Here is a 23,964-nt window from a genome sequence, read left to right as displayed (position 1 = left end):
CTCCTCTTCTCTCCTCTCCTCTCCTCTCTTCTCCTCCTCTCCTCTCCTCCTTTCCTTTCCTCCTCTCCTCTCCTTTCCACATCTCCTCTTATCTCCTCTCCTCCTTTCCTTTCCTCCTCCTTTCCTTTCCTCCTCTCCTCTCTTCTCCTCCTCTCCTCCTTTCCTTTCCTCCTCTCCTTTCCTCCTCTCCTCTTATCTCCTCTCCTTTCCTCATCTCCTCTTATCTCCTCTCCTCCTTTCCTTTCCTCCTCCTTTCCTTTCCTCCTCTCCTCTCTTCTCCTCCTCTCCTCCTTTCCTTTCCTCCTCTCCTCTCCTTTCCTCCTCTCCTCTTATCTCCTCTCCTCCTTTCCTTTCCTCCTCCTTTCCTCCTCTCCTCTCCTCTCCTCTTATCTCCTCTCCCCTCCTCTCCTCTCCTCCTTTCCTTTCCTCCTCTCCTCTCCTTTCCTCCTCTCCTCTTATCTCCTCTCCTCTCCCCTCCTCTCCTCTCCTCCTTTCCTTTCCTCCTCCTTTCCTTTCCTTTCCTCCTCTCCTCTCCTCTCCTCTCCTTTCCTTTCCTCTCCCCTCCTCTCCCCTCCTCTCCTCTCCTTTCCTTTCCTCCTCTCCTCTCCTCTCCTCTCCCCTCCCCTCCTCTCCTTTCCTTTCCTCTCCCCTCCTCTCCCCTCCCCTCCTCTCCTTTCCTTTCCTCCTCTCCTCTCCCCTCCTTTCCTTTCCTTTCCTCTCCCCTCCTCTCCCCTCCTCTCCTCTCCTCTCCCCTCCTCTCCTCTCCTCTCCTCTCCTTTCCTTTCCTGCCCCTCCTCTCCCCTCCTCTCCTTTCCTTTCCTCCTCTCCTCTCCCCTCCTTTCCTTTCCTTTCCTCTCCCCTCCTCTCCTCTCCTCTCCCCTCCTCTCCTTTCCTTTCCTCCTTTCCTCCTCTCCTCTCCTTTCCTCCTCTCCTCTTATCTCCACTCCCCTCCTTTCCTTTCCTCTCCCCTCCTCTCCTTTCCTCCTCTCCTCTCCCCTCCTTTCCTTTCCTCTCCCCTCCTCTCCTCTCCTCTCCTCTCCTCTCCCCTACTCTCCTCTCCTTTCCTTTCCTCCTCTCCCCTCCTCTCCTCTCCTTTCCTCTCCCCTCCTCTCCTCTCCTTTCCTTTCCTCCTCTCCTCCTCTCCTCTCCTTTCCTTTCCTTTCCTTTCCTTTCCTTCCCTCCTCTCCTCTCCTCTCCTCTCCTTTCCTTTCCTCCTCTCCCCTCCTCTCCTTTCCTCCTTTCCTCTCCTCTCCTCTCCTCTCCTCTCCTCTCCTCTCCTCTCCTTTCCTCCTCTCCTCTTATCTCCTCTCCTCTCCTCTCCTTTCCTTTCCTTTCCTTCCCTTCCCTCCTCTCCTCTCCTCCTCTCCTTTCCTCTCCCCTCCTCTCCTCTCCTCCTTTCCTCTCCTCCTTTCCTCTCCCCTCCTCTCCTCTCCTTTCCTCCTCTCCTTTCCTTACCTCCTCTCCCCTCCCCTCCCCTCCTCTCCTTTCCTCCTCTCCTCTCCTCTCCTCTCCTCTCCTCTCCTCTCCTCTCCTCTCCTCTCCTCTCCTCTCCTCTCCTTTCCTTTCCTGCCCCTCCTCTCCTCTCCCCTCCTCTCCTTTCCTTTCCTCCTCTCCCCTCCTTTCCTTTCCTCTCCCCTCCTCTCCCCTCCTCTCCTCTCCTCTCCTCTCCCCTACTCTCCTTTCCTTTCCTCCTCTCCTCTCCTCCTCTCCCCTCCTCTCCTCTCCTTTCCTCTCCCCTCCTCTCCTCTCCTTTCCTCCTTTCCTCTCCTCTCCTTTCCTCCTCTCCTTTCCTCCTCTCCTCCTCTCCCCTCCTCTCCTTTCCTCTCCCCTCCTCTCCTTTCCTTTCCTCCTTTCCTCTCCTCTCCTCTCCTCTTATCTCCTTTCCTTTCCTTTCCTTCCCTCCTCTCCTCTCCTCTCCTCTCCCCTCCTCTCCTTTCCTCCTCTCCCCTCCTTTCCTTTCCTCTCCCCTCCTCTCCTCTCCTTTCCTTTCCTCCTCTCATCTCCTCCTCTCCCCTCCTCTCCTCTCATTTCCTCTCCTCTCCTTTCCTCCTTTCCTTTCCTCCTCTCCCCTCCCCTCCCCTCCTCTCCTCTCCTCTCCTCTCCTCTCCTCTCCTCTCCTCTATATTTAAGGATCTATAAATGTCCTTAAATTATTGAAAATACCGCACTTGTTCATTCACCAACAATGCAGAGATTTTTTTTTTTCAAAGGAGGTTAAATGGAAGTAACTGGACTTAGTGATTTGTCTAGGAAGACGTTTCACCTTCATCCATGAAGAGGAGCGATGAAGCCTCTTGGATGAAGGTGAAACGTCTTCCTAGACAAATAACGAAGTCCAGTTGATTTCCATTTAACCTCCTTTGAAATACTATGACCTGGACAAATGAGAATATGCACCGGCTTAATGCAATACCCATATTCCTCCACCAGGAGGCGCTTCCATTGGACCAATGCTGTCCTTACTCTCTTATTGCAGCGCTCCTAGTCCTCCTCTCAGCCTCTTATTGTGAAAGGCCGGGGCCGGAAGTGGTTTATCCCTGCAGCAGCTTGACCCTGGTCCTGGTTAATCCTCTGTAGCTGCTCTAGTTCCTCTGCAGCCTACAGCAGCCTGGTCGCAGCAGCAGCAGCAGCAGCAGTAGCCTCTCCTCATGGCGGCATCAGACGAGCTGGCGAGGAAGCTGCAGTCGCGGCTCGCCGCTACGCAGGAGGCCGAGTCCACACCGGGTCCCGGTCCGAATCCCGGTCCAGAGCCCAGAGCCCGGGAGGCCGTAGAGGCTGCAGCCAGCGGAGCCTCCTCTGCAGCTTCCTCCTCTCCAGACCCTCCATCCTCCTCTACCTCCTCTCCATCCCAGCAGGGGGACCAGTCCTCCCAGTCCGAGCTGGGGGCCGCGCTGAGCCGCCGCCTGGACCTGCAACAGGGCGCCGCCAACCCGCGGCCCAACCGCGTCTTCAACCCCTACACCGAGTTCAAGGAGTTCTCCCGCCGCCAGATCAAGGACATGGAGGCGATGTTCCGACGGTAAGACCCAGATACAGACCCTAGACCCAGATACAGACCTGGTCCTAGACCTGGTCCTAGACCCAGACCCAGACCCAGAGAGGTTATTCATTTCATGTATTAGTTTATTTCATAGGGACAGTGCACCACTAATCAACAGAGTTAAAAGAAAAACTGTAAGAGGTTAGGTTAGGGTTAGCGGCTCTCTGCGGTGCTCTGTGCCCGGCCGCTGAGCCGTTTCCCGGGGGTTGGGCTGAGGGAAGAGCCGCTGGAGCTGGAGCTCATCATGCATGATGAGATTAGAGTAGAGATGCTGCTGCTGCTGCTGCTGCTGCTGCCCCCCAGCCCCCTCCACAACACGCACACTCAGGTGTTTTCCTTTTGCTTCTGCTCTATAAGGCAAGACAAGGCAGTTTTATTAGTATAGCCCGTTTCTACCACCAGTTTGTCTCAAATGGCTTTACATCCCATAATAACAACATCCTCTGTCCTTAGACCCTCACATCCACTGAGGAGAAACTCCATTGAAAACCCTTTTAACAGGGAAAACCAGGAGAAACGCACATGAACACATGAACACATGAACACATGAACACATGAACACTCAGGTGTTTTCCTCCAGAAGCAGCTGGTCTATAATAGATTTCTCTGTTCCTCTGATGTTTGTCATCATCTGTATCTGACCTGAGATCAGCTGACTGAAGGTCAAGCACCATGATTCACTCACTCAGCAGACCATCACTGACCCCTGACCCCCACCCCCCCCACCCCCGGTTCAGAGTCCAAACCAGATGAAGATGCTCCGTATTTAAACGGCTCAGTCAGAATAAACAGAAATGGCCCAAACCGAATGAAATGTAAATGTCGTTGTTTGGTTTCAGAGAGGTGGAATGACCCTTTACTTCAACTGAAAGAACTTCAGTTCTGGTCTTTCTGCTCCGTGTCGACATGAATGGATGAATGGATGAATGGATGAATGGATGAATGGATGAATGGATGAATGGATGAACGGGTACTAGAGACGTTTCTTTACTTGTAAATGTTTGAATGAAAGAGTGAAAACTTCTAACTCATAATTAGATTCCTCTGTTTCCTCTGATGTTTGTCATCTGTATCTGACCTGAGATCAGCTGACTGAAGGTCAAACACCATGATTCACTCATCCCCTGACCCCCCCCCCCACACACACACACACAGTAGGGTTCAGGGTCCAGACCTAGTTCCTCTGAATCATGATTAAAAGGATAGTTCACCCAAAATTCAAATTTCACTCATTATTTCATTTCATTTTTGGTTTATTCCTCTATTTATTCATGGTTTACATTCTTCACATGGTTGCACAAAATTACATAATGTAGCTGCACATTGTCACCATGAATGAAAAGGAGCAGGATGAAGAAAACTTATAATACCTGCCCTTCTCTGTTGTTATAATTACATTGGCTTACTTCAACACCAATATTATACCCTATTTCAAAGTGTTAAAGATGATGAAACATAATTGTGACAAGAAAACAAACAGAACACCACTCGTCTATCTATCTTTTTCTCTTTCTCCTTCTTCTTTTTTTGTAGACGCTTATCTTTTCTTTTTTAAACATTTTCTTAAACTGAGACATACTTGTACAATTTTTTCAATTCCTTGCTTTGTGAATGTCATACTTTTACACCTGCAACAGAAATACACATTTGTTTTAAGCTTAACCTTGCAAATGTATGTTTGAAATCAAGCTTCAGTCTGTTTTATCCTCTTCCTCCAGTTTGAACAAGTTTTGTAAATGTTCTTCTGGTAATGAGCTGTTTGGGTTTCTGTCCAAAAAGACGCACCAAAAAACATCCCAATACCTCCATGCTGAAAAAACTGAAATAAGTCTATATTTTAAGCTTGTTTGTAGCGGAAGAGGGGCTTCAAGAAGTTTAAATGGGAGGAAGGGGATAAAACAGACTGAAGCTTGATGTTAAACATTCATTTGCAAGGTTAAGCTTAAAACTAATGTGTATTTCTGTTGCAGGTGTAAAACTATGGCATTCACAAAGCAAGGAATTGAAAAAATTGTACAAGTATGTCTCAGTTTAAGAAAATGTTTAAAAAAGAAAAGATAAGTGTCTACAAAAAAGAAGAAGGAGAAAGAGAAAAAGATAGATAGACGAGTGGTGTTCTGTTTGTTTTCTTGAAATTTGAATTTTGGGTGAACTGTCCCTTTAACTGTGATTTCTTGTATCTGGAGCTGGGTTTACTACTAGTTAAATATTCAGACTAGAACTGGTTTAGAGTCCAAAACCAGATAAACGGCTCAGTCAGTCAGAATAAACAGTAGGCTAATGTGGTTTGGTTTCAGAGAGGCGGAATGACCCTTTACTGAAACTGAATGTTGTGTAGTTCTGGACATTTCTTTACCTGTAAATGTTTGAATGAAAGAGTCAAACAGAGCAAACAGTCTCCATGGGAACCACCTTGTATGGAGCTAAATTAGAGTCAAATGTTTTATACTTGAAAAAGTAAAATTTGAAACTGAAATTTCAAGTTTTGATCTTGAATACATTGACATATTTTAAATAAAAATAAATGTACAAAACGTTTTTTCAGGTAAAATATAAATATGATCAACTCTGGGAATTCTGTTGAATAAATCTTTTATTTTCATATTTCACTTTCATCCTGTTTCTTTCAGTTGCATGTTTTATCTTTTCAGTTTCAGATCTTAGTTTTTATTTTTATTTTTTACAGTTTCAGATCTTAGTTTTTTTTTTTCTTTTACAGTTTCAGACTTTTGACCGTGATCTAGCCAGTGAAATGTGTTTTATTTGTGTCGGAGGCTTCAGAGTCCAGGAGAGCAGCAGGAAGAGGAGGAGAAAACACAAGAAAGATCTGAAACTGTAAAAAACTAAGATCTGAATCTGAAAAGATAAAACATGCAACTGAAAGAAACAGGGTGAAAGTGAAATATGAAAATGAACGATTTATTCAACAGAATTACCAGAGTTGATCATAATTATATTTAACCTGAAAAAACGTTTTGTAGCTACATTTATTTTAATTTTAAAATATGTCAATGTATTTTCAAAATTCAAGATCAAAACTTTAAATTTCAGTTTCAAATTTTACTCTTTCAAGTACAAAACTGACAACAAAACTGAGTGAACAAGCGATGTACACTACTTTCTACTCCCGTATGTATCCCACAATGCAATGCGGTCGTGTTTTGCCAGAGAAGACGAGCAGCAAGCTAATTAGCATGTTAGCTAGGATTTCTTTAGGTTATTTAGCAGTAAACTCCTTAGACGTATTTGCCTTGGCTCCGTTTGCCTGAGCAGCAGGAGTTGGGCAGCAGCATCCCATAATAACAGGCAGCATTAAATCAATCTGATAAAGAAACTATAATATGGAGTAAATACTAGCTAACCAGCTAAGCTAATAGCTAAAGAAACTGTAGTAGAATATGGAGGAAATACCAGCTAACGAGCTAAGCTAACAGCCACAGCTAACCAGCTAAGCTAATAGCCACAGCTAACGGTCGGGACACACAACAGTAGTCGACCAAACCAAACTTCTGATATATCAACAGTTTATTGTAGAGAAACACAACCACACAGAATCACATCCTCTAATGTTCCTGCAAGTGTCGGTTTTTATTATTTTATTTTTATGTGTCCAGTTTGTTTCATACATCCATGGTTTGTTTACATGATTCTGTGTCTGAATTCTGTTCCCGTCGTTCCCGTTGTTCCCTACATCGTCTACTCAGTGTTACTCATTGCGCTGCTCGCGAGCCACATGCAGCTCGTCAAGCTATAACTGGTGGCTCCGTGGTAGCTTCCTATGTGGTAACACAGCCAATACATTTTTTCAAATGTGCTACATAAACATACAACACTGCACTACAAAAACGCAAACATCCGAATTATACTTCTCCCTTCACCCAAATAATGAAGGTGAAAGGAAGTATTTTTGATGATCCCTAAAGGGGGCATTGTCAAACCTGGCAACGCAGCCCGCAGGCCATGTGGCAGTGCACGTTTGCAGGCAGCTAGGCTACGTATAGCTCCGCTAGCTCCGCTAGCCAGCGTGATGGACCGTTTTTAACAAGAAAAAGGAGAGAAACCAGCTCAGAAACCAGACGGACAGACACACGGTGTTGTAACGAATAGTGGAGTGGGTGAAGAAAATGAGTCTGAGGAAGCAGCAAACAAAAACCAGCAGGAAGACACCAGAGAGGGGACGAGCAGGCAAACGGCAGGTGTAATATAGGAAGCACAAGATGAGCACAGAACATTTCAAGACAAGTGGACAGACACATTCTTATTTGTTCTGTATGGCATGAACCCTAACAAACCCTCACTGTGATGCAACCACAAACTACAAATACAACATAAAAAAAGTCAAGGACATGCATGGCCAGCTTCCGCTCATCCCAGTATTAAGGTAAATATGGTCTTAAATGAAAATGTATTGGCTGTGTTGTTTCTTTTTTTGTGGGATGTCCAATGTAGAAATGCACATTTGCAAAGGTGACTTCGTATGTTGTCGCAAAAGTGGCTCTCCGCTTGATTTTGCACACTGCAAAAACTCAAAATCTTACCAAGAATATTTGTCAATTCCAGTCAAAAATGTCATTTCTAGTCAAAACTAATCTCATTCTACTTAAAATAAGACTCATCACATTAAAAAGCAGCTTGTTTTTAGACACTTTTTACTTCTTTCAAGCTGATTTTCACTTGAAATAAGTAGAAAAATCTGATAGTAGAGCAAGTTTTTCTTTCTTATTACAAACACAAAAAACTTTCTTTCACTGGCAGATTTTTCTACTTATTTGAATTGAAAATTAGTTTGAAACAAGTGAAAATGATCTAAAAACAAGTTCATTTTTAGGTAGTGAGTCTTATTTTAAGTGGAAAGAGATTAGTTTTGACTAGAAATGAGACATTTTGACAAGAAATAAGACAAATATTCTTGGAAAGATGTAGAGTTTTTGCAGTGAGGCTCTTGTGAAAAAAATAGTGAGGATCCCTGGTCTATGGGATGTTGGAGAGGGAGGGAGGGGATGATGAGGTCATCATGGAGACACAGTGAGGTCATCATCTGATTGGCCGAGCTGCTCTGACGGGGTTTATCACCGTCTGTAGTGAGTGGTTGTTTCACCGGTGGATCCTCACGCTGTCGACCGTTGCCCCGGGTTACGCCTCCTCCTGGTCCTCCGTTGCCCCGGGTTACGCCTCTTCCTGGTCCTCCGTTGCCCCGGGTTACGCCTCATCCCGGTCCTCCGTTGCCCCGGGTTACGCCTCATGGACCAGATTGAGTTTCTGCTGCTCGTCTCTTTGGTGGCGCTTCTTCTTCTTCTTCTTCTTCTGCTGCACTGATCCCATTCACACGGTCCACGTTCCCACGGCGACCGCCGCCCGCTGACCCACTTTCCTCCTCCGCTTAAAGGAGCAGTTCACGTTTTCAGCTCTGTGCTGGAGCTTCCTTTGTCTGTCTGTGAGAGCCCCGAGTCATCGCTGGAGAATAGAATGACTGAACACGTATCAACCTCGATAGATAGATAGATAGATAGATAGATAGATAGATAGATAGATAGATAGATAGATAGATAGATAGATAGATAGATAGATAGATGATTTATTCGTCACATACTCTATAGGGTATCGGTATAGCGTTATAACCAACCCGTACTATAACCTCTAGAACCTGGGACGTCCCTGATCCGATCACGTGATGGGACATCGGGGTCGATCATGTCATTTCCAACGGATCGGAATCGGGTGTAAAAGATCTGGGTCACTGACGTATCAAAGATGTAAATGTTACGTTGTCCATACGTCCATGTTGTAAACACCACACATTGGCAGAAAGCAGAGTGTAGGTGCATAGAAATATACTAGTGCTAGTCGCTTCATTAAAGGGATAGTAGCATTTTTTTAAAGTGGGGTTGTATGATCTCCAAATAGCCCCTAAGTACTTTAATTGCAGTAGAAGACTCTCTGCACTCCTCCCGTTAGCAACGCCAGCCCATAATAGCCCTGCCCAGAGATTTACAACATACAGTGTTGTGAACAGACCCAAAGAAACGGCCTATTTTCACGGCCTAAAAGAGGTTTTACCTGAAAATAATACACAGTTCCATTGTTCGCTATAATATAATTTTTTCCAGCCCTTCAAAGTTCAGGAAAAACACAGTTTTTATTTGGACCTAACCAACTCACGTATCCCTCCGCCCAGGGTTAGCCCCCGCCGATCAGCAGGTGGTTAGGTCCAAATAAAAACTGTGTTTTTCCTGCACTTTGAAATCTCTGGGCAGGGCTATTATGGGCTGGCGTTGCTAACGGGAGGAGTGCAGAGAGTCTTCTATTGCAATTAAAGTACTTAGGGGCTATTTGGAGATCAAACAACCCCACTTTAAAAAAATGATACTATCCCTTTAAGGCTCTATGGCGCATATTCAGTGTCAAAGAGGAGGCGACGAGGCTTCCAGTAGCCTAGTGAGTATGGCCCAATTCCACTCCGACCCCTCATGGACTCACTGACTTAGAGGAGCGTTCACGGGAAGTCTGTGAGTGTGTGAGGGCTGTTCCGTTGTCAGATCATCAAGTCAGTGAGTCAGTGAATGAGCCCTTACTGCCCCCCCCCCCCCCCCCCCCCCCCCCCTTACCGTAAGTCAGCACCGATGCTGACTTTGGGTAGGGGAATTACCCACAGTTCATAGCGTTGTGAAGTCAAACACATGAGATGCCGTCGGAACGCAAGTGTTAAAAAAAAAAAGAAAAGTTAATTACCACACGTAGTCAGAGAGAGCTCCGCCAGTCTGTTTATTGTTAATGGACAGGAGCAACAACCAAAAAAAAGAAAGAAAGAAAAAGAAAAGAAGCAGTTTCCTGTCAGTATTAACGTGCAGTTTGTGATTATTGATGATGATTTGATCAGATCTGATCCAGGAACATTTAGTTTTGAGTCCGTCCCCCTCACACACCTTGTGCGTGTTGAAAGTACGGTAAATTATCGGTCCAAGACCGGAGTCAACAACATGTTGTTGTCAAGGTAACGTGTCGTGAGAGTGGGTAAGTGCTGTTCCATTCATGTTTACAGCATCTGGACCCTCACACACTCTCACACTCTGTCACTTAGAGCTGACGTCACTTCAGTCAGTGAGGGTTCAGGGCCTTTAGAGTCTTTAGGGGGCGGATTGGAATTGGGGGTATTTCTCTGAGTGGGCGACGTAGCGTTTAGGCAGCGAGCTGAGCCGTGAGCTGGCTGTCTAATGAGTGTGATCCCAGTACATTACCTTCTCATCATACACCTCCCTCTCTCAGGGGGCCTGGGGCACCTCCCTCTCTCAGGGGGCCTGGGGCACCTCCCTCTCTCAGGGAGGTGTATGATGAGAAGCCTGTGCAGCTGCTTATGTGGAGCAGCTTTTATTTGGCTGCAAAACATCATGATAACAAAAGTCCTATTGCAGAAAGGAGAGATTTTAGTTGGACTATTCAACGTGTGTTTGTGCAGCAGCCTGCAGCCGCTAGCAGCCACCCTGACTAGCGGTTAGGTGCAGCCGCTAGCAGCCACCCCCGGACTAACGGTTAGGTGTCACGTCTTGTCTCCACCTCGGTCCCTAAAGCTGCTGACTCAGCGGTGACGTGGTCCAGACTGATTAGTTTTAGTGGATTAGGACGAGGCCCAGGTGGATCACACGCTCTCTTCTCTGTCAAGCTGGTGTCAGCGTTTCTTTAATCCAGGAGCTGTTCACACCTGTAGGACTGGAGTCCTCTAGTGGACTCTAGTGGACTCTAGTGGACTGGAGTCCTCTAGTGTACTCTGGTGGACTCTAGTGGACTCTAGTGGACTGGAGTCCTCTAGTGGACTGTAGTGGACTGGAGTCCTGTAGTGGACTCTGGTGGACTCTAGTGGACTCTAGTGGACTGGAGTCCTCTAGTGTACTCTGGTGGACTCTAGTGGACTCTAGTGGACTGGAGTCCTCTAGTGTACTCTGGTGGACTCTAGTGGACTCTAGTGGACTGGAGTCCTCTAGTGTACTCTGGTGGACTCTAGTGGACTCTAGTGGACTGGAGTCCTCTAGTGGACTGTAGTGGACTGGAGTCCTCTAGTGGACTCTGGTGGACTGTAGTCCTCTAGTGGACTCTGGTGGACTGGAGTCCTCTAGTGGACTCTAGTGGACTCTGGTGGACTGGAGTCCTCTAGTGGACTCTGGTGGACTGTAGTCCTCTAGTGGACTCTGGTGGACTGGAGTCCTCTAGTGGACTCTGGTGGACTCTAGTGGACTGTAGATGAATGCAGTGGACTGTAGTGGACTCTGGTGGACTGTAGTGGACTGGAGTCCTCTAGTGGACTCTGGTGGACTGTAGTGGACTGTAGCGGACTGTAGTGGACTGTGGTGGACTGTAGTGGACTGTGGTGGACTGGAGTCCTCTAGTGGACTCTGGTGGACTCTGGTGGACTGTAGATGAATGCAGTGGACTGTAGTGGACCGTAGTGGACTGTAGTGGACTCTGGTGGACTGGAGTCCTCTAGTGGACTCTAGTGGACTGTAGATGAATGCAGTGGACTGTAGTGGACTCTGGTTGACTGTAGTGGACTGTAGTGGACTCTGGTTGACTGTAGTGGACTCTAGTAGACTGTAGTGGACTCTAGTGGACTGTAGTAGACTGTAGTGGACCGTAGTGGACTGTAGTAGACTGTAGTGGACCGTAGTGGACTGTAGTGGACCGTAGAGGACTGTAGTGGACCGTAGTGGACCGTAGTGGACTGTAGTGGACTGTAGTGGACTCTGGTTGACTGTAGTGGACTGTAGTAGACTGTAGTGGACTCTAGTGGACTGTAGTAGACTGTAGTGGACTCTGGTTGACTGTAGTGGACTCTAGTAGACTGTAGTGGACTCTAGTGGACTGTAGTAGACTGTAGTGGACCGTAGTGGACTGTAGTAGACTGTAGTGGACTGTAGTAGACTGTAGTGGACCGTAGAGGACTGTAGTGGACCGTAGTGGACCGTAGTGGACTGTAGTGGACCGTAGTGGACCGTAGTGGACTGTAGTGGACTGTAGTGGACTGTAGTGGACCGTAGAGGACTGTAGTGGACCGTAGTGGACCGTAGTGGACCGTAGTGGACCGTAGTGGACTGTAGTGGACTGTAGTGGACTGTAGTGGACTGTAGTGGACCGTAGTGGACCGTAGTGGACTGTAGTGGACTGTAGTGGACTGTAGTGGACCGTAGTGGACTGTAGTAGACTGTAGTGGACTGTAGTGGACTGTAGTAGACTGTAGTGGACCGTAGTGGACTGTAGTGGACTGTAGTGGACCGTAGTGGACTGTAGTGGACTGTAGTGGACTGTAGTGGTCTGTAGTGGACCGTATTGGACTGTAGTGGACTGTAGTGGACCGTAGTGGACTGTAGTGGACTGTAGTGGACTCTGGTTGACTGTAGTGGACTGTAGTAGACTGTAGTGGACTCTAGTGGACTGTAGTAGACTGTAGTGGACCGTAGTAGACTGTAGTGGACTCTGGTTGACTGTAGTGGACTGCAGTAGACTGTAGTAGACTGTAGTGGACTGTAGTGGACTGTAGTGGACTCTGGTGGACTGTAGTGGACTGTTGTGGACTGTAGTGGACTGTAGTAGACTGTAGTGGACCGTAGTGGACTGCAGTAGACTGTAGTAGACTGTAGTGGACTGTAGTGGACCGTAGTGGACTGTAGTAGACTGTAGTGGACTGTAGAGGACCGTAGTGGACTGTAGTGGACTGTAGTGGACTGTAGAGGACCGTAGTGGACTGTAGTGGACTGTAGTGGACTGTAGTGGACCGTAGTGGACCGTAGTGGACTGTAGTAGACTGTAGTGGACCGTAGTGGACTGCAGTAGACTGTAGTAGACTGTAGTGGACTGTAGTGGACTGTAGTGGACTGTAGTAGACTGTAGTGGACTGTAGTGGACTGTAGTGGACCGTAGTGGACCGTAGTGGACTGTAGTAGACTGTAGTGGACCGTAGTGGACTGCAGTAGACTGTAGTAGACTGTAGTGGACTGTAGTGGACTGTAGTGGACTGTAGTGGACTCTGGTGGACTGTAGTGGACCGTAGTGGACTCTGGTGGACTGTAGTGGACCGTAGTGGTCCTGGTCCTGTCAGTGGTCTGATGCATCAGCTGCTGCTACATTCCTCTTCTCCCACAAAGAGCCGGACCACAGAGACCACAGGGCCTTTGTGGTGCCGGGACTGGAATGCTGCTGGAATGCTGCTGGAATGCTGCTGGAATGCTGCTGGAATGCTGCTGCCCCCCCCGCCTAATACCCCCCTCCAGACTAGATGCAGATGAATGAGGACATGTGATGAGTTGGTTGCATGGAAACACCGAATCTGTGTTGTCATGGAAACACCAAATCTGTGGCATCATGGAAACACCAAATCTGTGTTGTCATGGAAACACCAAATCTGTGTTGTCATGGAAACACCATCCACTGCCACACTGAGCGAGACTGTAGTGTTTCATTGTCATCATCACATTCAGTCATTCAGGACAAAGTGTCTTGGGGGGCTTTCACACCTACCTCCTTTGGTCCGGACTTTCGGACTTTCCAGATAGTTTGGATCAAATTGACAGGTGTGAAAGCTCCCTGGACCACGGTCCGGACTAAAGACCGAGTCTTTGGTCCAGCCTCAGGAGGTGGTCTCGGTCCGGACTATCCTGGACCAAGGTCCGCTGCTGCGTAGTGTGAAAGCATTTCTTTTGGAAGGTTCGAACTATCAGACCAAACACAGGAAATAACGTCAGATTCGCACGTGCCGAAAAAGTAAATAAACAGAAAAAAAGGAAAGAGGAGCCGCGGCAACCGGCGGCAACACTTGGGGAGAGGAGGAGATCATATTATATCCAGATTTGGTCAGAGGGATGGGTGTGTCATTGTAGGCTACACTTGTAAACATTTACACGGAATTAAACAGTAGAGTGTTTAATATAAATCCCCAAACGATACATGCATTTTTTTATATAGCCTATTTTTTTTATATATTGACCCAAATATATATTTTTTTCCGCCGAAAAAAGTCTGAAAAAGACGGATATTTATCAGCGGGTGACACCAAACAACGTCTGCCCCAGCAAGTCAGAGCTTTTATTTCTCTCACACTCACACACACACAAGTGACCTGGAGAGATGCAGCCGCATCTGACAGGAGGATCGCCGTGTGTGCATAGCGTGTGTGTGTGTGTGTGTTCCCCTCCACTACACAAAACAGCTGATCGCTGATCGCTGATCGCTGCCACTCTGATCAATGAGAGCACGGCACAACCCTCTTTTTTTCTCTCCTTTCATCAGCTCTAAACTCACTCTTCTGCACCGCGATTACAAACCACAGCGTGCATTCCAGCAGTAGGCTATATTTTTCTTTTTCTTTTCTTTTTTTTTTACACATATTTCTATTTTATTTTTTTCCGAGCACTTTCTATGCGCTAATGTCAGACGCACGCTCATCCGTCATGACGTCGGTAGATCCTTTAGTCCGCTGGCATAATAGCAGTGTGAAAGCGAACTTTACTGGACTATATGGAAACAATGTAACAAAAAAAAAAATTAAGTCCGGACCTTGGTCCGGACTATTAGGTGTGAAAGCGCCCGCAGTCTCTAGACAAACATCTTCTAGACCAGACCTAGTAGGCTAGCTACCTAATCACAACACATGATGCATGAAACTCACACAGAATTGAAACGAATCCGCAGCCAGTGGAAAGTGCCCTTTATTTGCTTCCCCTCCTCCTCCTGGCCATGTGCATTTGTTTACATTACAACAAAGTAGAAAAATCAATTTTTTAATTTTTGAAATTTTGTATCTTTTTGGGAATTTTTTATTTATTTTTTTGGACATTTTATTTTGGGGGGGGGGATTAAATATTGTGCAATGTGCATGTGTTAGCCTTTTTAGTCCAGGTTGTGAAAAGGGTCTAAGTTCACTTTATAATGGAGTATGTTCATTTATAGGCTCCTACAGTGTTTGTGTGCAGATAAATGTTAAAAATGCTAAAGACTAAAAATCATCGAGAGAATCGGCAATATCGTAGAATCACAATTTAAATCGAACCGCCATCCAAAAAAATCATAGAAGATTCCCAGCCCTCTTATTTAACCAGGTCGGTTCGGTCCCGTTGAGACACAACGACCTCTTTTCCAAGGGAAGTCTGGCCAGGACAGCAGCATGGGAACGTTGCAACAACTACAACACAGATAAAACACATTACAAGATCGAAGCAGCAGGACTGAGGCTGCGCAGTCACTTTAAAACAAGAACAACTGGTATGAAGCTTAGTCCACATGAGGAGGAGGAGATAATGAGTGCAATTTGAATTTTGGGTGAACTATCCCTTTAAAACAAGAACAAGTGCGGTGGTATGAAGCTGCTCCAGTTTCTCTCACACGACTTTTCAAAGATCCGAGGTTGATGAGCTCCTTTAACTGGAGAGTTTTCTGCAGCAGGTGCAGCGTACTTAAAGGAATAGTTCACCAAGTTCAGAGTTTAACTTTGGGCATGATGATGATGATGATGATGATGATGATGATGATGGCAGGTAACATAACAACAGCAGCAGGCAGGAACTAGGGGTGTAACGGCAGGGTTTCCCGCAGCGCTTTCCTGTTAAGGCGGCCGCCTTAACAACAAAGAGCTGCCGCCTAAACTAACGTCTTAAAAAAATGAAAATGTAGCGATATTCGCCGCCGCCACGCGCCCCCCCCCACCCCCCCCCCCCCCCCCCCCCCCCCGTCGGACGAGTGCCTTCATTCATCTCCGCATCCTCTCACACACATACCACAGAGAAGCGCGCATGCATAACAGCAGCTCGCGTGGTGAACGCGAATACACGGCACCCCCCCCCCCGCCAACAGGACAGACACCACCTTAACTAACACATTTTCTGGGGGAAACACTGAACGGTATATGTATGTATTGGTCCCGTGCCGTCACGGTTCGGTGTCACACAGTCACACCACGAATACCTCTGAGTGAATATTAAAAAAATAGAAAATAAAAAAGTCCAGTCCTCAGTCCAGTCTATAGGGGGCGCTAACGAGCCTCGAAGCTGCTGCAGCTGTCATAACAGAGGAAGAAGAGAAGTGATGAGAGAAGTTAGAGGAGGAGAGCTGCTGCTTCATTCATGTCTCCGTGGCTTCTCAGTGAAACACAACGGTGGCTCGCGACCATAGACTGTAAAGAGAATGGACGTAGCACCGTGACAGAGAGAGACGGGGAGAAAGAAAGAAAGAAAGAAGGGAGTAAAAAGACAGAGAAAGGGGTTAGAAAGACAGAAAGAAAGAAAGAAAGAAAGAAAGAAAGAAAGAAAGAAAGAAAGAAAGAAGGGGGGTAGATAGAAAGAGGTAGATAGATGGAGATAGAGAGGGGTCGAAAGAAAGAAAGGAGTAAAAAGACAGAGAAAGCGTGTAGAAAGAAAGAAAGAAAGAAAGAAAGAAAGAAAGAAAGAAAGGAGTAAAAAGACAGAAAGGGGGTAGAATACAGTAAGAAAGAAAGAAAGAAAGAGGGGATAGATAGAAAGAGGTAGAATGTTGTTTTTGTAGTTGTAGACTGGTTCTCACCATAGACTGTAAAGAGAATGGACGTAGCACCCGTGACAGAGAGGGAACGAAAGGAAGAAAGAAAGAAAGAAAGAAAGAAGGGAGTAAAAAGACAGAGAAAGGGGGTAGAAAGAAAGATGTTCACAAATATTTTTTTTTAAATAAAAAAGAAATTTGAAAAAAAAAATCAATTTTTGAAAAAGAAATCGATTTAAAAATCGTCCAAAAAGACATCGCGATATTTATGTGAATCGATTGTTTCTCCCACCCCTACTACACCAACATTGATGTTAGTTTCTCTGTTTGTTTGTTTTTTATAATAGTTGCCAGTCAAGTGCAAGTTTGTTTTCCTCTAGAATGATTGAATGGTGTTGTAATGATAACTCTCCTAATGCACTGGTTTTATTTTATATCCTATTTCTTTTTCCTACTGTTATAACACAAGACAGATTTTAGTTCCTGTGGTCTGGACAGATTAGTGTCTGTGTGGGGTTAGCAGCCTGATACTCCACTATGTATTATACACACACACACACACACACACACACACACACACACACACACACACACACACACACACACACACACACACACACACACACACACTCTGAAGGGAGCTGAAAGCTTCTATAAATACTGCTGCTATCGGGCCGTGGCGTTGCCGGTGGCGATGACAGCTGTCTGCAGCTGGATGCTCCGTCACGTGTGTCCTGATTGGACGGGACGGGACAGGACTGACTCCGCCCCCTTCAGCTGCTGCTGTGACACTGCACCCAGATCAGTTTAATAATAATAATAATAATAATATGATAACACATTTTATTTATAGGAGCCTTTCTTTTCTTTTTTTATTATCTTTTTCTTTTAATGAACAAAAAGATATAAGAAAAAAAAAATACAAATACAAATTCTAATAATTCCATAAAGGTTTCAGTCCGAGGATACATTTTCATAAAGTATATATGCACTAGGTACGGCAGAAAATACATCACTTACAATTGAAAATACTTTACACATCCTTTGTTATATATCTCACCCATTTCTCCTCCCATCTTTTTTCACAAACACAAACTTGATGTCTAATTCTCAATTATTTTCTCCATTACATACAGTATATCTCATTAACCAGATTCTTCCATTTAGAATTGTTTAAATTATCATCTTTTAACCAGTTTCTTGTCATTTGTTTAATTAGTGCTACTCTAATTATTAAAAACAAATATATATCATTCTTCTGGATGTTTTCTGGTAGTTTTCCAAGTAATAAAACTAAAGGGTTATTATTCAGGACACCGTAGTTCACCGTACAAAAGGCAAAATGAGAAGAATAAAGTCTAAACATTAAACGTGATAAAACAACAGCAGAGAGGTCATTCCAGTCTCAGGATTAAAGGGAACATGACGGGTTTTAAAGTGTTTTATGTCCCGGTTACACATTGTGCAACATGGATTTCTCTCTATTGCACTGGATTTTCCCATTTTGTACTTCTATCTATCTCTGTCTTTGTTGTGTATTTTTAGACCAGACCTAGTAGGCTATAGCTACCTAATCATAACACACTAATTATAACACACAGGGCCGTTGCTAGGAGATCTGGGCCCCCTTAAAGAATACTAAAGTGGGCCCCTCCCCCTAACTTTTCCTTTTTTTTTCTTAGACTACGTATGTATTATGGTTTTTTATTTAGCCTTCTTTGTTTTGATGCTAATGCAGCATTACACTGCAAAAACTCAAGTATCTTAGCAAGAATATTTGTCTTATTTCTGGTCAAAACAAATCTCATTCTACTTAAAATAAGACTCATCACATAAAAAGTAGCTTGTTTTTAGACACTTTTTACTTCTTTCAAGCAGATTTTCACTTGGAATAAGTCGAAAAAATCTGATAGTGGAGCAAGTTTTTCTTTCTTATTACAAACACAAAAAACATGCTTTCACTGGCAGAGTTTTCTATTTATTGTGAATTTAAGTGAAAATGATCTAAAAACAAGTTAATTTTTAAGGTAATGAGTCTTATTTTAAGTGGAAAGAGATTAGTTTTGACTAGAAATGAGACATTTGGACAAGAAATAAGACAAATATTCTTGGAAAGATGTAGAGTTTTTACAGTGTACTATGAGTATTGGTGTAGTTACATAAATGATGCTAACCCTGGTTCTGGTCCTCTGGTTGGCAGCTACGACACCGGCAGAGACGGGTTCATCGACCTGATGGAGCTGAAGCTGATGATGGAGAAGCTGGGCGCTCCTCAGACCCACCTGGGCCTCAAGAACATGATCAAGGAGGTGGACGAAGACTTCGACGGAAAACTCAGCTTCAGGGAGGTCAGAGCTTTTCCAGTTTCCTCTTTAATGACTTTCTTTATTGGAAGCAATTCCACAGTAGCAACATATCAGCACAACGTGACAGAGAAGACTAGTTCCATTTATTTGTTACCCCTCCCACAATCCCCACCCACTCAAGGTGAACAGTTCTATGAATCCAATAACATGTAAACAGTACAGGATACATACAACAAATACATGAATAAGGGAAATGACAAAGTAGACGAGCAAAGAAGAAAAAACAAAACAAAACAAAAACCCCAACAATAATAAAATAAATGAAATTAAAATAAATAAATAGGGGGGGCTCAGTCGTCACAATCAGGCTGAGATGTCAAAGATTCATTATCATTTAAGAGAGGTTTCCAAGGAACAAGAGCTTTTTCATTTTCATTTTTTTTCATTTCTCCTTTATTTATTCAGGGAAGGTCAATTGAGAGCGAACTCCCTTTTTCAATGACGCCCTGATTACAAAAACACAATTATACAATATACAAGGTCATGATTCACAATTACATACAGGTTGTAGAACATTTGATAATATGTTTTTAAAACTATCTAAGGAAATAGGATGATCCAGTTTCAGACAGTTTTGTAGGTTATTCCACTTTTGGGAGGCATAAAACTGAAAGGCGGTCTTCTTCCCCAATTCTGTCCTGATACCGGGAATTTGTAAAACCAAGGTGTCCTGTGAACGAGTGTGTAAGATACAAACTCTGAGATTAATGAACGACATATGAACCTCTGAACATGTGTGTGACATGAACGTGTGCCAGGGCCGGCTCTACGCAGGGGCAAATAAATGTCCTGCCCCCTCAAATTCAAATTTTAGAAGTTGAGAAAGCACATTTTAATATACTCAAAAATGTGAATATTACAAGTTGACTAAATGATCTGCAGCAAAAGAGACACTGTTCTTTTCTAAAATGTTCTGTTCTTTTTCTCTTTTTTAGTATTCATAAGACTACCGTTCAGTTTTGTAAATCTTGACCGTAGTAGTTGGGGTTGGACATGGCCAACAACCCAATTCAATGAAGTTACTAGAAGCACGGAGAAAAGAAGTACTGGAGCTGATGTGTTCATGATGCCCCCTTCACATCTCTGACTCCCCCCCCCCCCCCCCCCCCCCGATATGCCCTAGAACGGGCCCTGACGTGTGCCTCTCTCTCCCTGCAGTTCCTGCTGATCTTCCACCGCGCGGCGGCCGGAGAGCTGCAGGAGGAGAGCGGCCTCATGGCTCTGGCTCGGCTCTCGGAGATCAACGTGTCCACCGAGGGCGTCATGGGCGCCAAGGACTTCTTTGAAGCCAAGGTAGAGCAGAGCGGTGCTTACATACGTGTGTGTGTGTGTGTGTGTGTGTGTGTGTGTGTGTGTGTGTGTGTGTGTGTGTGTGTGTGTGTGTGTGTGTGTGTGTGTGTGTGTGTGTGTGTGTGTGTGTGTGTGTGTGTGTGTGTGTGTGTGTGTGTGTGTGTGTGTGTCATGTTCACTTGTTCACCACATCGTTCGCAGAGACACAGAAACACGACCTTGTCTCTGGGGGGGACACGACACGGTATTCAGTCGATTTAGAAAAGACTTGGGATGAATTCCAATTTTCATCCATACCCTTTAAGGGATAGTTCAACATTTAGTCAAATTGGCCCATCACCATAATCCCTATAGTCATAGCAGTAGGTTCGTTACCTTTAATTGTCGGTGCAAGCTGTTTTTAGAACGGTGGAGCAGAGCCGTGAGCTGCTCAGAGCTACGCTACGGAGGCTCATTATGAAATACAGAGACTGTTGATGAAAAACTGTCCCTGAAGGCAACGTGCATCAGTGGTTTTGCATGAATTTCCCTCTACAACAACTCTGTCTGGTAACGTTGTGTTATTATCTCATAGCGTGGTGAATGTGCAGCTCACAACTGGTCCACCAGAGCGTTGTGGAGTTGTTGGATTGTGTATTTGATGAGTTTGATGAGGGAAACCCAAGAAATCCCATAATGAGCCTCCGTAGCGTAGCTCTGAGCAGCTCACGGCTCTGCTCCGCCGTTCTAAAAACAGCTTGCACCGACAATTAAAGGTAACCAACCTACTGCTATGACTATAGGGATTATGGTGATGGGCCAGTTTGACTAAATGTTGAACTATCCCTTTAACCCTTGCCCATTGAAACGGAGCTACCCCTACGAATTGGGACACCCCTTCAGCTTTCACATTAGCAGACGTGACAAGCTTTTCCCACAAATCCTAATCCTAAACAGACTTACTGCAGACTGATGTGTTGATTGTAAAACATGTATTTCTTGATGTAAATGTGGTGGTTTGTGTCCGTAGGCTCCAGAGCCCCGAGGCAGCGCTGCTCTTCTGTCCAATACACACAGGAAGCTTCACTTTACATTCACACTAACTAATGCTACTGATACAGCTGTTAGATTTCATCACTGAGACCAACATTTATCTCCTAGAGCAGTGTAAAAGAGAGTAACGACACCACCATTGACTCCTGTGGTTAAAGCCTCATGCCCCCTAGTGGCAGGATATGGGTGTTGCAAAAGATCCCAGAAATCCCATTCACTCCAATGTATGTGCAAAACACAAATTAGCTTGTTGTTTATTAGGAACTTTTATAAACTAACAATTTACACGTTTTAGTAAAGTGCTGCCTGGTAATTAGTTAAAGGGATAGTTCACCCTAGAATGATATTTCGCTCATTATCTACTCACCCTCATGTTGACTAAGGGCTGGAAGAATTATCAGAGTCCACCGTCCCTTCTCTGAGTTACAGGGGGTCTTGGTGTAGCAGTGCATTTCAATGCAACGGTTGCAAAGGGACACCGGAGCTCTTCGTAAAAAAACACACACAAAAAAACATCCAAATACCTCCATGATGCTCGTATGTAATGTCCGTCTTGTGCTGAAGCCCCAAATTGCGTAATTGTCCCGAAAAAAATTAATCCGTCCAAATCTCGCGTGATTCGCAGTAACCGCACTGACGCCGGCGCAAATCACGCGAGATTTGGACGGACCAGGAAGAGGAGCTTCGAGAAGCTTCCGCTACAAACAAGCTTAAAATATAGACTTATTTAATTTTTTTCGGGACAATTACGCAATTTGGGGCTTCAGCACAAGACGGACATTACATACGAGCAGCATGGAGGCATTTGGATGTTTTTTTGTGTGTGTTTTTTTACGAAGAGCTCTGGTGTCCCTTTGCAACCGTTGCATTGAAATGCACTGCTACGCCGAGACCCCCTGTAACTCAGAGAAGGGACGGTGGACTCTGGAAATTCTTCCAGCCCTTAGTCAACATGAGGGTGAGTAGATAATGAGCGAAATATCATTCTAGGGTGAACTATCCCTTTAAATGATTAAGCTAATTATGAATGAATGATTATTAGGACAAAGACCTTTGAAGTGTGTCCCCAGATTAACACGTACGTTGTCCCGTTCCCAGGTCCAGGCTCTGTCCGTCGGCAGCAAGTTCGAGGCCGAGATCCGAGAGGAGAAGGAGGAGAAGAAGAGGCAGGAAGTGGAGAAGAAGCAGAGACAAGCAGCGTTCAAGCAGCTGCAGTCCACCTTCTGCTCCTGACCGCCGCAGTCCAGACCGGCTCGGGGACACGCCCCCTAAGAGCCACGCCCCCTAAGAGCCACACCCCCTAACCCAGCTCAGAGCCACGCCCCCTAAGAGCCACGCCCCTTAATCCCCTCAGAGCCACGCCCCTTAAGAGCCACGCCCCCTAACCCACTCAGAGCCACGCCCCCTAAGAGCCACGCCCCTTAATCCCCTCAGAGCCACACCCCTTAAGAGCCACGCCCCCTAACCCGCTCAGAGCCACGCCCCCTAAGAGCCACACCCCTAACCCAGCTCAGAGCCACGCCCCCTAAGAGCCAAGCCCCCTAAGAGCCACGCCCCCTAATCCAGCTCAGAGCCACGCCCCCTAAGAGTCACGCCCCCTAATCCAGCTCAGAGCCACGCCCCCTAAGAGCCACGTCCTCTAATCCCCTCAGAGCCACGCCCCCTAATCCAGCTCAGAGCCACGTCCCCTAATCCCCTCAGAGCCACGCCCCCTAAGAGCCACGTCCCCTAATCCCCTCAGAGCCACGCCCCCTAAGAGCCACGTCCCCTAATCCAGCTCAGAGCCACGCCCCCTAAGAGCCACGTCCCCTAATCCCCTCAGAGCCACGCCCCCTAATCCAGCTCAGAGCCACGCCCTCTAAGAGCCACGCCCCCTAATCCAGCTCAGAGCCACACCCCCTAAGAGCCACGCCCCCTATAGACCGAATCTCCTTGTTGTTTACATTCTACTTCCGGGTAGAAAACCAGCACGTAATGTGAATGAGATCAATAGTAACGAACGAGAGTTTAGCTATATATCATATTTTTCAGGCCCTATCACCGTTTAGACAAATCTGAAATGATTGAAGAAACATTACTATTTCTGTGTGTGTGTTTTGTGTTGCTATGTGTTGTATTTATTCAGTTTGGGGGAATCACGGTGTCTAGTAGCATCAGCAGTAGCTAAGCTAACTGCAGCAGCTAAGCTAACGGTAGCTAAGCTAACGGCAGCAGCTAAGCTAACAGCAGCTAAGATAACAGCAGCTAAGCTAACGTCGGTAGCTAAGCTACCAGCAGGACGTCAGCTGTTAAAACCCTCCCGTTGTGGGACACGACATGAAACTACTCCAGTTAGCTCAGTCATGTTGGAACTCAGATATCCGCTGGAGAAAATATTTTTTCATAGAGCGTTTATTGAGTCACTGAGTTATTAAAGCAGATATCAGTGGAATGTTTTTGTTAATATAAGTCCTAAATAGTCCTATTTTCCGTCAGCAATCACTTACATGAAGTATTTCAGCCTAAACACGAGTCTCTCCGTCACTCTGCTCTGCTGTAACCCGAGGAGAAAATTTTCCTTGTGGGATACAAGTGTTATCCAATGAGGAGAGAGAACGGCATGAAGGGCTGTGTGTGCAGCCAAGGGATGCGCGTGAATGTGGTGACGTAGCACGAGGACCAATTGATGCCTGACAAGGGCGGGGGCTGCTAACTCATGGTGCGTTCAAAGAAACTCGTACTTTGTGTTTTTCCTTCCTGTGAAGT

The 23,964-nt window shown here is 45.7% G+C and overlaps 2 protein-coding genes across 2 annotated transcripts in view; one reads left to right on the top strand and one right to left on the bottom strand.

Annotated features, from left to right (window-relative positions):
- Positions 1 to 23,964, bottom strand: part of LOC310996402 (protein NLRC3-like) — a 260,542-nt gene that overhangs the window by 77,292 nt on the left and 159,286 nt on the right. The gene's annotated exons all lie outside the window — the stretch shown is intronic.
- efhd1 (EF-hand domain family, member D1) lies at positions 2,649 to 22,452 on the top strand (the record flags this gene model as incomplete). Its single annotated transcript, XM_083985776.1, has 4 exons — positions 2,649 to 3,019; positions 18,732 to 18,879; positions 20,056 to 20,190; positions 22,318 to 22,452. 4 exons carry the CDS (start codon positions 2,649 to 2,651, stop codon positions 22,450 to 22,452), a joined length of 789 nt encoding a protein of 262 aa, XP_083841902.1.

The sequence above is a fragment of the Trachurus trachurus genome, assembly GCF_905171665.1.
Source record: "Trachurus trachurus genome assembly, chromosome: 13".
NCBI classification, from domain to species: Eukaryota; Metazoa; Chordata; class Actinopteri; order Carangiformes; family Carangidae; genus Trachurus; species Trachurus trachurus.
This window is presented reverse-complemented; position numbering and strand designations above follow the sequence as displayed.